The 16,188-nt window shown below is 43.2% G+C and overlaps 1 protein-coding gene across 1 annotated transcript in view; it reads right to left on the reverse strand.

The window, feature by feature from the left end:
* Window positions 1-849: 849 nt before the first annotated feature.
* The window catches only part of PDGFRA (platelet derived growth factor receptor alpha), a 63,166-nt gene continuing 47,827 nt past the window's right edge, over window positions 850-16,188 (reverse strand). Inside the window, exons 17-23 of the mRNA XM_087724733.1 lie at window positions 14,398-14,507; window positions 7,941-8,063; window positions 7,374-7,485; window positions 5,410-5,509; window positions 4,466-4,571; window positions 2,868-3,103; window positions 850-1,407 (exon numbers count right to left, since the gene is read on the reverse strand). Of these exons, the coding sequence (XP_087580859.1) occupies window positions 1,260-1,407; window positions 2,868-3,103; window positions 4,466-4,571; window positions 5,410-5,509; window positions 7,374-7,485; window positions 7,941-8,063; window positions 14,398-14,507 (935 nt within the window). The 3' untranslated portion in view covers window positions 850-1,259. The remainder of the gene's footprint in view (window positions 1,408-2,867; window positions 3,104-4,465; window positions 4,572-5,409; window positions 5,510-7,373; window positions 7,486-7,940; window positions 8,064-14,397; window positions 14,508-16,188) is intronic.

The following is a 16,188-nucleotide window of genomic DNA, read 5'->3' on the forward strand; positions in this document are numbered from 1 at the left end:
AGGAAAATTTCTTGAGAATAAAAACATTTTTTGCACAAAGTAGCTGCGCAACCGGAAATTTCAGGCTCAGAAAAAAAAGTGTTTTTTTTCCAGAAAGATCAGTTGGTGCATCCAATCATACAAGTCACAGGTATACTCCCCCACCCCCCAAAAAAAACACCTTTTAAATCCGTACCATCATTCTTCAATCCTCCAAGCAGCCTCATTAATTGGTCACCTATTTCTATTGTACAATAATTTGATTGTAAATGTATTACATTGATTAAAAATACATTTCAGTTATCTACATTCTGCAAAATTCAGTTTCTGCTAGTGAACATGTTAGCCACTGTATTAAGAAAGCTCTTTTGTTAAGGAAGGCAAATTAATATCTAGACTCCTTGGAAAACACTTTCTAATCCTACTTCCTACACTCGGTTTAATTTACCAAAACAGTCAAATAGAAGAGCTTTCCGTCTAAATATTTAAACCCTAAAATGCTTTAGTTTGTTAGTAGTGACTTAAGTACTGCATTTTAACAAAGGACAAGAAGTAGTTATAAACTATACTTAGTAATACTGAGAACAGTAGATAAAGAACTATTCCTCTATAGTTATGAAGAAGAAAAAATAATCTCGTTTGATTTAATAAGCTATTGAATATATTTTGGAAATACCTGCCGTTCCCTTTTTATTTGCATTATCTGTAAAAAATAAAACATTGCTTAGTGTTAATCCATTTCATGCTTTTCCAAAGTGGTTTTTTTTTTCCTCCTCGATATGTGATTCATCTCAGGTGATAATCCACCAGCAGCTTATATAAACTTAAGGAAGTAAAAATGCCAAAGTCTTAAGTGGTCTTCTTTTTAAAAAAAAAAAAATGTATATCTTGGTAGGAACAGATATTCAATACAATCACACCGACAATGATTCAGCATAGTAGAAATTTTTATCCGTCTGAGTTATGAATGCCCTTGAAACACAAACTGAAGTATCCGTGGCCTTTTCCCTTTATCCATCCATCGACCGAAACAGCAAACAAGGCTGAAGGCTGCTACTATGGAGAACTTCAACAAAGAAAGATGCTTGAAAAGTGGCTTTTCACAGTCTTTCACGAGCCAAGGGAGGTTCTGAGACCACTGGTTGAGGCAGGAGCATTGGCAAATCTTCTGTTTTAAGAGTGGCTTTCCTGACCAAATTGAAAGTTCGCGAGTTCTATCTGGATCTTCCTCTCTCTTCTGTTGTACCCAGCTCAAAAGTTGTCCACTCTACTCTCCAGAGTTACAGGAAGCTGTCCTCGACGAGTTCCGAGGAATCCATGCCAATATCATCGATCATGTCAATATCGTCGATGGTTTCGTCTTCCCGCTTCACAAACGTCGAACTGCTGGATCCAGTTTCGATGGCGCTTTCCTCGGACGTCTGAGAACTGTGTAAGAACACAAAAGGAAAACAAAAGTTAAGAACAGAACAAAGCATGGAGGCAAACACTTTACTTTTTGTCCATTTATCATATTTGTACGGCCACGCTTCTCACAAGAGGCGTGGCCCTGGGCCATGTACAACACTTAAAACCCTTGTTCAGTTGCATATAGTGGCCAGAGAAAGACTAGAATGCAAAGCGTGTGCAGTGGTTGGAATGGAGGACTTCAAATTAACTCTGCCCACTGCCAGGAGTTCAATCCTGACCGGCTCAAGGTTGATTCAGCCTCCCACCCAGTGGTGGGTTTCAAAAATTGTTTGAACTACTCTGTGGGTGTGGCCTCCTTTGTGGGAGTAGCTTGCCGCCCATGTGACCGGATGGGAGTGGCTTGCCGCCCAAGTGACCGGATATGAAGATGCCGACGACACTTGTCAGAATCACCTTAAATTACCTCACACACAGCACTGGCATGCATAAGAATATGATGTAAACTTGTTTTTTGAAAGGCATCTTTAGTTTGCGTTAAAACAACTTCAACACACGCAATGTTCTGATTGCATCACAAACGCAGTAGTTATCCTTACCTTTCACAGAGGCACTGAGTTTTATAAATATGAGCATGATAGTGTAGAATAATCATATCCAAGGACCAGTGGTGGGTTTCAAAAAAATTTGGAACCTCTTCTGTAGGTGTGGCCTGCTTTCCGGGTCCACTGGTGGAACCTCTTCTAACCGGTTTGGTAGATTTGACGAACCGGTTCTACCGAATAGGTGCAAACTGGTAGGAACCCACCTCTGCTCCCACCCTTCTCAGGTTGGTAAAATGAGGACCTAAATTGTTGAGGACAATATGCTGACTCTGTAAACCGTTTGGTCAGGGGTGGTATTCACTTGCCTTCCCTACCGGTTGGCAAATGTGAGCATGCACTGCGCGTAGGCTTCCACGCATGCCCTTTGGCGTTAAAAAGTGCCTAAATGGGATCCCATAGAGCCAGGGTGAGTGGACTGGGCCACTCGTGATTTCCACTACCGTTTCGGGTGGTGTGCGCTGTCACCTCCACGTTCAGTGCTGTAAAGCACTATAGCAATAGCAGTTAGACTTATATACCGCTTCATAGGGCTTTCAGCCCTCTCTAAGCGGTTTACAGAGTCAGCATATCGCCCCCACGGTCTGGGTCCTCATTTCACCCACCTCGGAAGGATGGAAGGCTGAGTCAACCTTGAGCCGGTGAGATTAGAACCGCTGAACTGCAGATAACAGTCAGCTGAAGTGGCCTGCAGTACTGCACCCTAACCACTGCGCCACCTCGGCTCCTCTATGAAGTCGCATATAAAGCCAAGTGCTATTGCTGTATTTATAAATTGAAAATGCCAATAAAAAATGAGTTAGTTACAGTACCTGCAGAGCTACGGTGACCGTTACTTCCTCACATGACCAAAACTGACGAAGTCCCTTCTATGTTTACCTGTGTCTGTTCCTTTTTCCCAATTCATCTTCTGATACAGGATCAATATCAGGCAGTGGAATTATGTAGCCACTGTCTGCGCTGAGTCTTTGTTCATCAAATCCACTCTCCCTGTCCTTCAGTTTGTCCTCGTTCTTGTAAGTGACACCAATATATGCATTGTCGCAGTCCACTCTCATGCGTGTGACGGCAGGATGGTCACTCTTTAAGAAGTCCAAGTGAATTCCATCATAACTCTGGGAGGGAAAAAATGGAATAAAAATTGCTTAGAAGCCTAGAATATTCATCCTACAGCTTCATCCACCTTCCTTCACTCTACAATCTAATCTACGTGCCATAAGGTTTCCTTTTGCCATTCAAGGACCATGCTTCACATATGGAGTAAGTATGTGTTTCACATATTCTATTACACTGTGAGCTACACAGAGTTTGTAGGTCTGCACATATTCTCCACTTATTAGAGAGATTGCCAGGGAGGGCAGACAATTTTTATGTAGGCTTTCTCCTCCAGGACACTAACCCGGTTACCACGTATGCACTGGCAAAGTTCTGTGTTGTCCACAAGAAAACAAAATTGGTTACAGAAGTATAGTTGTCATCTTGTACCAATTATTTCTACATCTTTCTAACAATTTCAAGTCCATTGTATTTACTCCCAGACTTATCGGCTCTGTAAACCAGGGGGGTGACCCCAACAATTTGAGAACTTGTATGTTATTATCCACTTTTAACGTCAATACTTTTTAATTATATTTTAATGTCATTACTTTTTAACCTATTGTAAAAAGTAATGTGTCTTGCTGGTCTTTGACTGTAATAAAGAGTTATACTATACTTATACTTCACATGTAGAGTGTTTTTAAAGAAAAATAATTCCAGAAATGAATAAAAAAAAATTTTTAGGAGAACAATGGTTGTGTTAACTGAACTGCACCTCAAATGGCTATGATGTCCCTGCACGAATGGAAGGGTAGCTTTTTCTGATATTGTCAAGAACTTAATTAGAGATCAAAGGTGACTCAACCGATTTGGAAACCTGATGCATTAAAACTAAAATTATAGCCATGTGGAACCCAACAATCCGTTAACTCCAACACATTTTCCAGGATCTGCTGCGTGATGGATCATCTATCTTTTAGAAGTGGCACAAGCGAGACAATCCTCTATGAAAGGGAGCCTAAAAGCATGTAAATTGCCCATCCAACAATAACAATTGTCAGGTTTGTCCCAGGAATCCCAACTTTTTATCTCCACATTGCCATCATTCTCTAGAATACAATTTTAAAACCCACAATTCTTCAATAAAGAAACATTTATTTTTTTTAATTGTTGGAATTCATTGCTGGAATATATTTCAATACAACTACAGTAGTATTCAGCCAGTAGATGGCAGTATTTACATGTTTGGATTAATGGTACACACACACACACACACACACACACATCTCTTTTGTTCTAAGTGGAGTTTCCTGTTTCCTATTACAGTTAAATAATTGAGCAGTAAAGCACATGGTGACTGTACTTTTTGTTTTCTCTAGATAAGCAGAATTTCTAATAAGAATCCTAAAAGCAACATCCATTTTTCTGGAAAAACTAACCTTCTTGTATTCACCAGGCAGCAGACTCTCAACTATTTCACTCAAGTGGTAAAAAGAAGGTCTCTTTTCAGGTTCACTATTCCAGCATTTCACCATGATGTCATACCTGGAAACCAGATGGAAGAAAATATCTGTCATTGGGAAAGTTCATAAACAAACTGTTGACAAGATATAAGGCTGATGAAAAATGGGAGGAAGGCCACTCATGGTAGATCTCTCAGCTAATGACATAAGTACATCCAGGGCTGGGTTTCGACCGGTTCGCACCGGTCCCTGCGATCCGGTTGGTCGCCGAACCCGGAAGTAAGTAACTTCCGGGAACGGCGAAGCCACCCCCCGTGCCCGCGCGCGCCCACACACCCGCGCCCGCTCCTTACCCGGTTTTTTCGAATTTTGCGCTTTCCACGCATGCGCAGAACGCCTGCGCGATCCTCCAGGAGCAGCTGGAGCATCGTGCAGATGCTAGTACGCATGCGCGTGCCGCGTGCGTGCGCGAGGACGCCACATGCGTGCACGCGCACGCCGCGTGCATGCGTGAGGACGCCGGCGGCCTCGTTCCAACCGATCCGGTTGGAACGGGGCGAGAAACCCACCCCTGAGTACATCGCAATAAAATCAACATTGAATCAGCTATCAACTTCCATTCCCCACTACGTTATGAACCCCTTTATACTTTTAAGTATTCCAGGAAAGTCATGATTATCTGTTAATTTGTTGCCTTTGTTTTATCAAACAGCATCTTTTTCTTAAAGCCCAACACTGGGGTTTTTTTTTAAGGATAAGCAATATTGCAGGAGGCATGCCAATCAATAGCCGGAGCTCTTGTGCTAATTTCAAAGTTCAGCCTGGAAGCATTTTGGACGGAAGGCTGAAAGGACAGTTAGCTGAAAAAGATTAATCCTATTACATGCCAGCAGAGAAAGAAGATGTGAGTGAATACATACACCTCAGAGGTAGCATGATCTGGTTTTGTCATCCGATAGCCACTTTTTATTTTATTATAGAAGGTGGAATCAACCATCATGCCAGGGTATGGAGTCCCACCTGGAAAACAAAAGCAGAAAGTTGACATCACCTTTACTGGCTCAAGAAGCAACTCCAAAAAAATCCATTTTATTAAGACGTATCTTTGAATGGTTCAACATATGTAATTACTGTAACGCGCTCTACATGGGGCTGCCAAGGTGGCGCAGTGGTTAAATGCAGCACTGCAGGCTACTGCTAGATCAGCAGGTCAGCGGTTCAAATCTCACCGGCTCAGGGTTGACTCAGCCTTCCATCCTTGGGTAAAATGAGGACCCAGATTGTTGGGGGCAATATGCTGACTCTCTGTAAACTGCTTAGAGAGGCCTGAAAGGCCTATGAAGCGGTATATAAGTCTACTGCTATTGCTATTGCCCCTGAAGAGTGTTCAAAGACTAGAGTTTGTCCAGAATGCAGCCGCGCGAGCGATAATGGATGTACCTAGATACACTCATGTCACACCTATCCTCCGCGAGCTGCACTGGCTCCCCATCGGTCCCCGGACCCGCTTCAAGGTGCTAGTCGTTACTTTTAAAGCCCTACATAGTATTGGACCTGGCTACCTGAGAGACCGCCTCCTGCCATTCACCTCCCAACGACCAATAAGATCGCACAGGTTGGGCCTCCTCCGGGTGCCGTCAACCGGACAATGCCGGCTGGCGGCCCCCCCAAGGGAGGACCTTCTCTGTAGCTGCACCGGCCCTGTGGAACAATCTACCCACAGAGATCCGGACCCTTACCACTCTCCCGGCCTTCCGTAAAGCCACCAAGACCTGGCTGTTCTGGCAGGCCTGGGTTGATTATATCCAGCTCCACTTGACTGTATGGATGATGTATTAATTTTAAATATTGTATCTTTTTAAATTTTTAAATGTTTTATTTTGCTGTGAGCCGCCCAGAGTCCCAATGGGAGTGGGCGGCATACAAATTTTATTAAAGTTACAAAGTAATGATTTATTCACACATACACACACATACAAATTTTCGAAAGCAGGTAAATCAAGATGATGTAATGATCTGGTTATATCCTTCAAGCATAACGTCAACAACTGCAAGTCTTCTAAACAAGCTACATCTCCTTCATATATGTGCTTTCAATGGTTGGGATAGCAATAGCGATACCAACAGAACCCAGACTTATACACCGCTTCATAGTGCTTTTTACAGCCCACTCTAAGCGGTTTACAGAATCAGCCTATTGCCCCCAACAATCTGGGTCCTCAATTTATTTTAATTAAATAATAACAATAGCAATAGCAATAGCAGTTAGACTTATATACCGCTTCATAGGGCTTTCAGCCCTCTCTAAGTGATTTACAGAGTCAGCGTATCGCCCCCAACAACAATCCGGGTCCTCATTTTACCCACCTCGGAAGGATGGAAGGCTGAGTCAACCTTGAGCCGGTGAGATTAGAACCGCTGAACTGCAGATAACAGTCAGCTGAAGTGGCTGCAGTACAGCACTTTAACCACTGCGCCACCTCGGCTCTAGTTAAACTGACCATTATGGATCACCAATAAATATCCAAAACAGAATTATGGATTGGCTTTGAAGAACATGGAAGTGAATATTATTTACAAAATCAACTTGTTGGGATTCTAAATTCTAATTCGCGTAATTTGTTATAAAATTGGGAAATGAAAAATTATAGGTTGCGACTTTTTCAGTAATGTAGCTGTCAGCAATTTATACTTGCTGTTATTATGTTGTTATTTTTATTGTTGTCTGCTTGTACCAGAGGTTCATAGCACATTTTTAAAAAGTAATACGGCAACAATTTGGTTACCATGCCTCTAAACAAAATTTTCAACCATAATACATTGTGGATGTCTAATTATTTATCGGGTTCAATGCTTTCACACACCAAACAATTAGTTTACCTACCAAGAGAAAATATTTCCCATAACAGAATGCCATAGGACCAGACATCACTTAATGTGGTATACAAGTTGTCAAAAATGCTTTCAGGTGCCATCCATTTCACTGGAAGAAAGGTCTGAAAAAGATAAAAGTTATTTAGAAAATGTGCAAGAGTTGTCATAAACGAAATATTCACTATCAGGGCAGTAGTGGGATTCAATTTTTTTTTTTTTTTACTATCGGTTCTATGGGCTTGGTGGGTGGGGCTTGGTGAGCGGGGGCAAGGGAAGGATACTGCAAAATCCCCATTCCCTCCCTATCAGCTGGGACTTGGGAGGCAGAGAATAGATGGGGGCGGGGCCAGCCAGAGGTGGTATTTACCAGTTCTCTGAACTACTCAAAATTCCCGCTACCAGTTCTCCATTACTGGACAGAACCTGCTGAATACCACTGCAGGGTATCTTTCAAGTTGATTTGTAAGTCACAAGAATTTGGGTAGGTAGGTAGCAAAAGACACTAAAGTTGGCCATTGATTTCAACACTGTTGCTTGCTTTTCACCCACCCCATGTTAAAACAACAACAATACATACACTGCCTTTGGAAACATAGTTGGAATCATGCATAATGTCTCTTGCTAGCCCAAAGTCACAGATCTTCACAATTTTTCCTTGGGCTAAGAGGACATTTCGTGCTGCCAGATCACGATGCACACACTGTAAAAGAAAAGTATACTTTTTAAATACTATATACATATTATAACATATAATCTTTAGAATAATACCGTGCCTTCAGTATACAGTGGTATGGTGGTACTCAACTGCTTTGAAACTCATCAAGTTTGGTACTCAATCCATTTTGGTGCAAAATTTTTGTCCCACTACTCATCATTTGTTTGGTTACTCGACACAAAAGCTAGAACTGGTCAGTGTCGGCTGCCTTGTGACTCACTACCTGATGGGGAAAATTTTTTGGTGCAAAGGTTTTGTCCCACTACTCATCATTTGTTTGGTACTTGACACAAAAGCTAGAACTGGTCAGTGTCAGCTGCCTTGTGACTCACTACCTGATGGGGGGAAAAATTAGGTGCAAAATTTTTGTCCCACTACTCATCATTTGTTTGGTACTTGACACAAAAGCTAGAACTGGCCAGTATCAGCTGCCTTGTGACTCACTATATGATGGGGGGGAATTATTTGGAACTCATCATTTGTGGTACTCATCATGCCTTCTGAAATCAATTAACGATGACCCAGAGGTGTTTTTTTTTTCCAAGAGGCAACTTGAACGTGAACTTCCTGTTTTTTCTTTGAAGACATTTTGCTTCTCCTCCAAGAAGCTTCTTCAGCTCTGACTGGGGAATGGGAGGATTTATATTCCTTGCAGGCAGCTGGACATTTGCATCCTTTTAGCAGGTCATTGAAGCACTTGGAGGTTTATCTGTGTTCTCAGGGTCACCTGAGTTAGTGCTCCTGAGTGAGGAACGGTGGGAATCCAGTCAGAACTGAAGAAGCTTCTTGGGTTAGAAGCAAAATATCTTCAAGGGAAAAAAAACAGAAAGTTCCAGTTGCCTCTTGAAAAAGCACCTTTGGGACATCCATGACCTGGATGACTGAGAATCTCTACAGACTTTTAGGTATGCCCTTTCGGATGAATACCCTTCGAATGGTGTGGGAGTAGGAACGGATTTCCAGAAAAATTGCAAACTACATGAACCATTTGCCCTTCAGTTTGAGATGTAGACAATAGTCAGGTAACCCTGAGGACACAGACAAGTGCTTCATTGACCCTCTTAAAGGATGCAAATGACCAGCTGTCTGCAAGGAGTATAAATCCTTCCATTCCCCCACCATCCAGCCAGAGCTGAAGAAGCTTCTTGGATGAGAAGCGAAACGTCTCCAAAGGAAAAACAAGAACCTAATATTCAAATACATTTCAAAAACTAGAAAGCCCAGTTGCCTCTTGAAAAAGCACCTTTGGGACAACAATGACCTGGAGGATTGAGAACCTCCACAGACAATTAATGATGAGTTAACCAAGGTTGAAGAGCCGAGGTGGCGCAGTGGTTAGGGTGAAGTACTGCAGGCCACTTCAGCTGATTGTGATCTGCAGTTCAGCGGTTCAAATCTCACCGGCTCAAGGTGGACTCAGTCTTCCATCCTTACGAGGTGGGTGAAATGAGGACCCAGACTGTGGGGGCAAGTTGCTGACTCAATTTGCTAAAAAAAAATTGTAAACCACTTAGAGAGGGCTGAAAGCCCTATTAAGCGGTATAGAAGTCTAATTAATAAATAAATAATAAATAAATAAGGTATTTGGCTGGTGCTAGCGAGCAACAACGCACTGATCTTATACATTTGAAATGTTAAAGGTGGGTACTTTAGAGGGGAATATTTCCTTAGTTGTCTTTTCCATCTTCAACATTTGAAATGTATCCTTCAGCATAAAGATCTTTGCAATGTAGCTTACTTAAGGGAAAGGAAGAGGAAGGATGAGTGCAGACCAGAGGTGGGTTCCTACCAGTTCGCACCTATTCAGTAGAACCGGTTCGTCAAATCTACCGAACCGGTTAGAAGAGGTTCCACCAGAAAGCAGGCCACACCTACAGAAGATGTTCCCAAAAATTTTTGAAACCCACCACTGACACACACACACACACACACACACACAGACAGACAGACAGACTCACACAGAGAGAGAAAGAGAAAGAGAAAGAAAGAAGAAAGAAATAAAGAAAAAAAGAAAAAAGAAGGAAAAAGTAAGAGAGAGATGAAAGAAAAAAGGAAAAAGGGACAGAGAAACAAAAGGAAGGAGAGAGAGAGAGAGAGAGAGAGAGAGAGAGAGAGAGAACACATGGCCGGCAAGCCACTCCCCCAGGTCACACGGCTGGCAAGCCACTCCCACAAAGGAGGCCACACCCACAGAGTAGGTTCCAAAAAAATTTGAAACCCACCACTGACACACACACACACACACACACACACACACACACGCAGACTCACACAGAGAGAGAAAGAGAAAGAAAGGAAGAAAGAAAAAAAAGAAAAAAGAAAAAGTGAGAGATGAAATAAAAAAGGAAAAAGAGACAGAGAGACAAAAGGAAGGAAAGAGAGAGAGAGAAAGAAAGGAAGAAAGAAAAAAGAGAAAAAGAAAAAAGAAAGAAAAAGTGAGATGAAAGAAAAAAAAGGAAAAAGGGACAGAGACAAAAGGAAAGAGAGAGAAAGAGAGAGAGAGAAAGAAAGAAAGAAAGAAAGAAAGAAAGAAAGAAAGAAAGAAAGAAAGAAAGAAAGAAAGAAAGAAAGAAAACACATGGCCGGCAAGCCACTCCCACCAGGTCACATGGCCGGCAAGCCACTCCCACAAAGGAGGCCACACCCACAGAGTAGGTTCAAAAAAATTTTGAAACCCACCACTGGTGCAGACACACCAAATCTGAAAGACTGAGCAAAACAGGCTGAATTTGCTTTCAAACCAGGCCTGCAGTTTTGGCACTGCCTCCCTCTTGACCACATGAAAATTGGAAGCTGCCTAGATCCTAACATAGAAACTGTGACTTATACCTAAGCTATGTATATGGCAAGCAGATCTATGGGATAAGTTGAGGGAAGAATCGCTGACAGGGATAAACTCCTACCATCCCTCAGGAAGATCGCCGTGAAGACTAATCCTTCTTGGGATACAACACTTAAAATCTGGCTGGCTGTTAAATTTAGAGAGGTTCCTTTTCCCATCCCCACTCTTAAAATAGCCAAAGCGACTGATTCAAAGTGGTGAAAGTTGGGGTTTAAAGCTAGTCTTTGTCAGAGGAGAGCCAAGCGGTGTCTTCTCATCTCCCCCTACAATAATATTCATTTTTCAGAAAACAATAGGTCAATGTACAAATACATTCCTTTAAAAAACCCAGAGCCTATGTACAGTACATGTAGAGCAGGGCAGTGGTGGGATTCAATTTTTTTTACTATCTGTTCTGTGGGCGTGTGTTGGTGGACGTGGCATGACTTAGTGGGCATGGCCGGGTAAGGATACTGTAAAATCTCCATTCCCACCACACTCCAGGGGAAGGATAATGTAAAATCTCCATCCCCTCCCCACTCCAGGAGAAGGATACTGTAAAATCTCCATTCCCATCACACTCCAGGGGAAGGATACTGTGAAATCTCCATTCCTACCACACTCTAGGGGAAGGATACTGTAAAATCTCCATTCCCACCACACTCCAGGGGAAGGATACTGTAAAAATCTCCATCCCCTCCCCACTCCAGGAGAAGGATACTGTAAAATCTCCATTCCCACCACACTCCAGGGGAAGGATACTGTAAAATCTCCATTCCCTCCCCACTCCAGGGGAAGGATACTGTAAAAATCTCCATTCCCACCACACTCCAGGGGAAGGATACTGTAAAATCTCCATTCCTACCACACTCCAGGGGAAGGATACTGTAAAGTCTACATTCCCACCACACTCCAGGGGAAGGATACTGTAAAATCTCCATTCCCACCACACTCCAGGTGAAGGATACTGTAAAAATCTCCATTCCCACCACACTCAGGGGAAGGATACTGTAAAATCTCCATTCCCTCCCCACTCCAGGAGAAGGATACTGTAAAAATCTCCATTCCCTCCCCACTCCAGGGGAAGGATACTGTAAAAATCTCCATTCCCACCACACTCCAGGGGAAGGATACTGTGAAATCTCCATTCCCACCACACTCCAGGGGAAGGATACTGTAAAATCTCCATTCCCACCACACTCCAGGGGAAGGATACTGTAAAATCTCCATTCCCACCACACTCCAGGGGAAGAATACTGTAAAGTCTCCATTCCCACCACATTCCAGGGGAAGGATACTGTAAAGTCTCCATTCCCACCACACTCCAGGGGAAGGATACTGTAAAATCTCCATTCCCTCCCCACACCAAGAGAAGGATATTGTAAAATCTCCATTCCCATCACACTCCAGGGGAAGGATACTGTGAAATCTCCATTCCCACCACACTCCAGGGGAAGGATACTGTAAAATCTCCATTCCCACTCCACTCCAGGGGAAGGATACTGTAAAATCTCCATTCCTACCACACTCCAGGGGAAGGATACTATAAAATCTCCATTCCCACTCCTGGGGGAAGGATACTGTAAAATCTCCATTCCCACCACACTCCAGGGGAAGGATACTGTAAAATCTCCATTCCCACCACACTCCAGGGGAAGGATACTGTAAAATCTCCATTCCCGCCACACTCCAGGGGAAGGATACTGTAAAATCTCCATTCCCACCACATTCCAGGGGAAGGATACTGTAAAGTCTCCATTCCCACCACACTCCAGGGGAAGGATACTGTAAAATCTCCATTCCCTCCCCACACCAAGAGAAGGATATTGTAAAATCTCCATTCCCATCACACTCCAGGGGAAGGATACTGTGAAATCTCCATTCCCACCACACTCCAGGGGAAGGATACTGTAAAATCTCCATTCCCACTCCACTCCAGGGGAAGGATACTGTAAAATCTCCATTCCTACCACACTCCAGGGGAAGGATACTATAAAATCTCCATTCCCACTCCTGGGGGAAGGATACTGTAAAATCTCCATTCCCACCACACTCCAGGGGAAGGATACTGTAAAATCTCCATTCCCACCACACTCCAGGGGAAGGATACTGTAAAATCTCCATTCCCGCCACACTCCAGGGGAAGGATACTGTAAAATCTCCATTCCCACCACATTCCAGGGGAAGGATACTGTAAAGTCTCCATTCCCACCACACTCCAGGGGAAGGATACTGTAAAATCTCCATTCCCTCCCCACACCAAGAGAAGGATATTGTAAAATCTCCATTCCCATCACACTCCAGGGGAAGGATACTGTGAAATCTCCATTCCCACCACACTCCAGGGGAAGGATACTGTAAAATCTCCATTCCCACTCCACTCCAGGGGAAGGATACTGTAAAATCTCCATTCCTACCACACTCCAGGGGAAGGATACTATAAAATCTCCATTCCCACTCCTGGGGGAAGGATACTGTAAAATCTCCATTCCCACCACACTCCAGGGGAAGGATACTGTAAAATCTCCATTCCCACCACACTCCAGGGGAAGGATACTGTAAAATCTCCATTCCTACCACACTCCAGGGGAAGGATACTATAAAATCCCCATTTCCTCCCGATCAGTAGGGACTCGGCAGAGAATAGATGGGGGCGGGGCCAGTCAGAGGTGGTATTTACCAGTTCTAGAAACTACTCAAAAATCCCGCTTCTCCAGTTTTCCAGAACTGGTCAGAACCTGCTGAATATCACCTCTTGAGCAGGGGTGTCAAACTCAAGGCCCGGGGGCCAGATCCAGCCCACGGGGTGCTTATATGTGGCCCGTGGAGCCGCCCTGGAAACAGTGAAGGCCTGGCCCGCAGTGCCTCTGCCAGCGAAAACAGAGCTTGGGAGTGCTGCATGTGGCCCTCCTGAGCTCCATTTATGCTGGCAGAGGATTGCAAGAGGTTGCCACAGCCAAAACGGAGCTCGGGAAACTCTTTTCACTGGCAGAGTGCTTGGACCACCACAGGTGCCCCTGACACGAGTGACATTGAGCTGGCCATGCCCCCTGGCCATGCCCCCCTGACCTTCCCAAGGTCAAACACAACTCTGATGCGGCCTTCAATGAAATCGAGCTTGACACCCCTGATGTAGACTCTATCAGTTGTGTTTGAACTGAGCTTCTTCCTCATTGCCTGATTCTGATAACTTCCCTGTTATTACTCTTGCTAGGGAATGGCGTTAGTGTGATTTTTTAAATTGTTTTCTAGGACTTATTAGGAAACCTTAGATCAAACTATGTTATACTGGATTTATGACAGAATTGGCTATTTGAGTTTATGTGCAATTGCCTTGGACTGGACATCTGTGTAGGGAAATGTCAACTCATCCATACAATATAAATAATCATTTTCTAATACATGCTCTGTTGATTGTTCTTTTCATAAGACATCTTTGCAACACTTAGACGCCAACTTTGTTTAAAATGAAGCTGCCCTTCAGGCTTTGCCACTTACGTTTTTTGATGCCAAGAACTCCATCCCCCGGGCTACCTGGTAGGTGAAGCTCAGCAGATCCAGCAAACTGAGGCCTTCTGAATTGTCATCAGAAAGGAGATTCTTCCCATCTAATTTCATTGAGAAGAGGGGGGAAAATGAAAAGAAAATTCTTTGGTTAAGTGTTAACTCCAGAGGAATCAATGCATCAATATCTTTGAGGCAAGTATCGTTTTGAACAGGTTGCATTTTTCTGAGACATGACGGAGACAATACTGTATCTCCAGCAAACTGATTTAACTACAAAGGCTGCCTTTTCCTGCATAAAATTCTTATTCAAAGATTAAATACTTATTACAGGGACGCAGTGGCTAAGGCGCTGAGATTGTCGATCAGAAAGATTGGCAGTTCGGTGGTTCGAATCCCTTGCACCGCATAATGGAGTGAGCTCTCATTACTTGTCCCAGTTTCTGCCAACCTCGCCGTTCGAAAGCATGTAAAAATGCAAGTAGAAAAATAGGAACCACCTTTAATGGAAAGGTAACAGTGTTCTGTGCACCTTTAGTGTTTAGTCATGCCAGCCACTTGTCTACAGAGGCATGTTCGGACAGCGCTGGCTCTTTGGCTTCAAAACAGCGATGAAGTCTCCACCTAGAGGCGGGAATGACTAGCACATATGTGTGAGGGGAACCTTATTATAATTATTTCCTTAAATTGTCATTTCCCTTTATCAAACCCAGCAACCTTTCTTCTGTCGTTCCATAACATTGAACTGAGAACTCGTATCTCCAAAACATTTCAAGAAAACATGTTTGTATCCATCAATAATAGAGAAGCGGTGTTTTTTTTTAAAAAAATCCAAATACTAAATATAGTTTTATTTCTCCTTTAATTATAGACCGTTTTTTCCCTAGAAATTGCAGGATTAAAGGAGTACCACCTACACATTACAGGGCTTGTTGTTACTTTATTCCCGTGTGGTTTAAATCCAAAGCCATCATTTAGAAATGGCATGGAGTCATCCACTTGTTTTCGACGTATATCCCTTTTTTGCCCTGTTTGCGAGGCTGGCTCGTGCTCTTTGGTAATTGGGGTTACCCAAGACTCTCAAAGGATCAATGATTTCTACAGCATGGCTCTTATTATGCTGGGGAAAATGACAGCTGCAACCCGCCTAAAATATCATCATTTGGTTACTTGGCTGGACTCAGTAAAACCTTGGTGGACAAGCTTCTGCCAATGGAGCTGCAGCTGGAATAGAATCCACTTCAAGAATCAGGAAGGGGCAAATTTGTTCTGTAAACCATGGATCAGATTTCAGCGTCATAGGACAGTAAAAGGGATGAGTCGGTCGTTCGGCCCTTGACTAACCATCAATTTGGCATTCTGTAAATTACTTCTGTTTGAAGTCAGTTAGCTCTTAGGGATGCATCCTAATCTAAGGAAAAGCACAAACAAGTGGCTCAAAATCCAGCTAAAAACAAAACCATTTGTGCCATCAATGACACTGGCCCTCATGAAGGTCTAAGAAACATCATCGATCAGTTCTGTGGATAGAGGTACAGTAAATGCTAGCATTATGTTTACGACCTTGATCACAATAGAATCCCTTATGCCACCAGGCTCAAAATTTTGGGCTTATACAACCTGGAACTACGCCGCCTATGTTCTGACCTAAGCATAGTACACAAAATTGTCTGCTACAACATCCTCCCTGTCAACCACTACTTCAGCTTCAACCACAATAATACACCGGCAAACAATCGATGCAAACTCAAGGCAAACCGCTCCAAACTCGATCACAGAAAATAC

The sequence above is a fragment of the Thamnophis sirtalis genome, unplaced genomic scaffold, assembly GCF_051295495.1.
Source record: "Thamnophis sirtalis isolate CommonGarterSnake01/CBP01778 unplaced genomic scaffold, rThaSir2_p1.2 scaffold_10, whole genome shotgun sequence".
Lineage (NCBI taxonomy): Eukaryota > Metazoa > Chordata > Lepidosauria > Squamata > Natricidae > Thamnophis > Thamnophis sirtalis.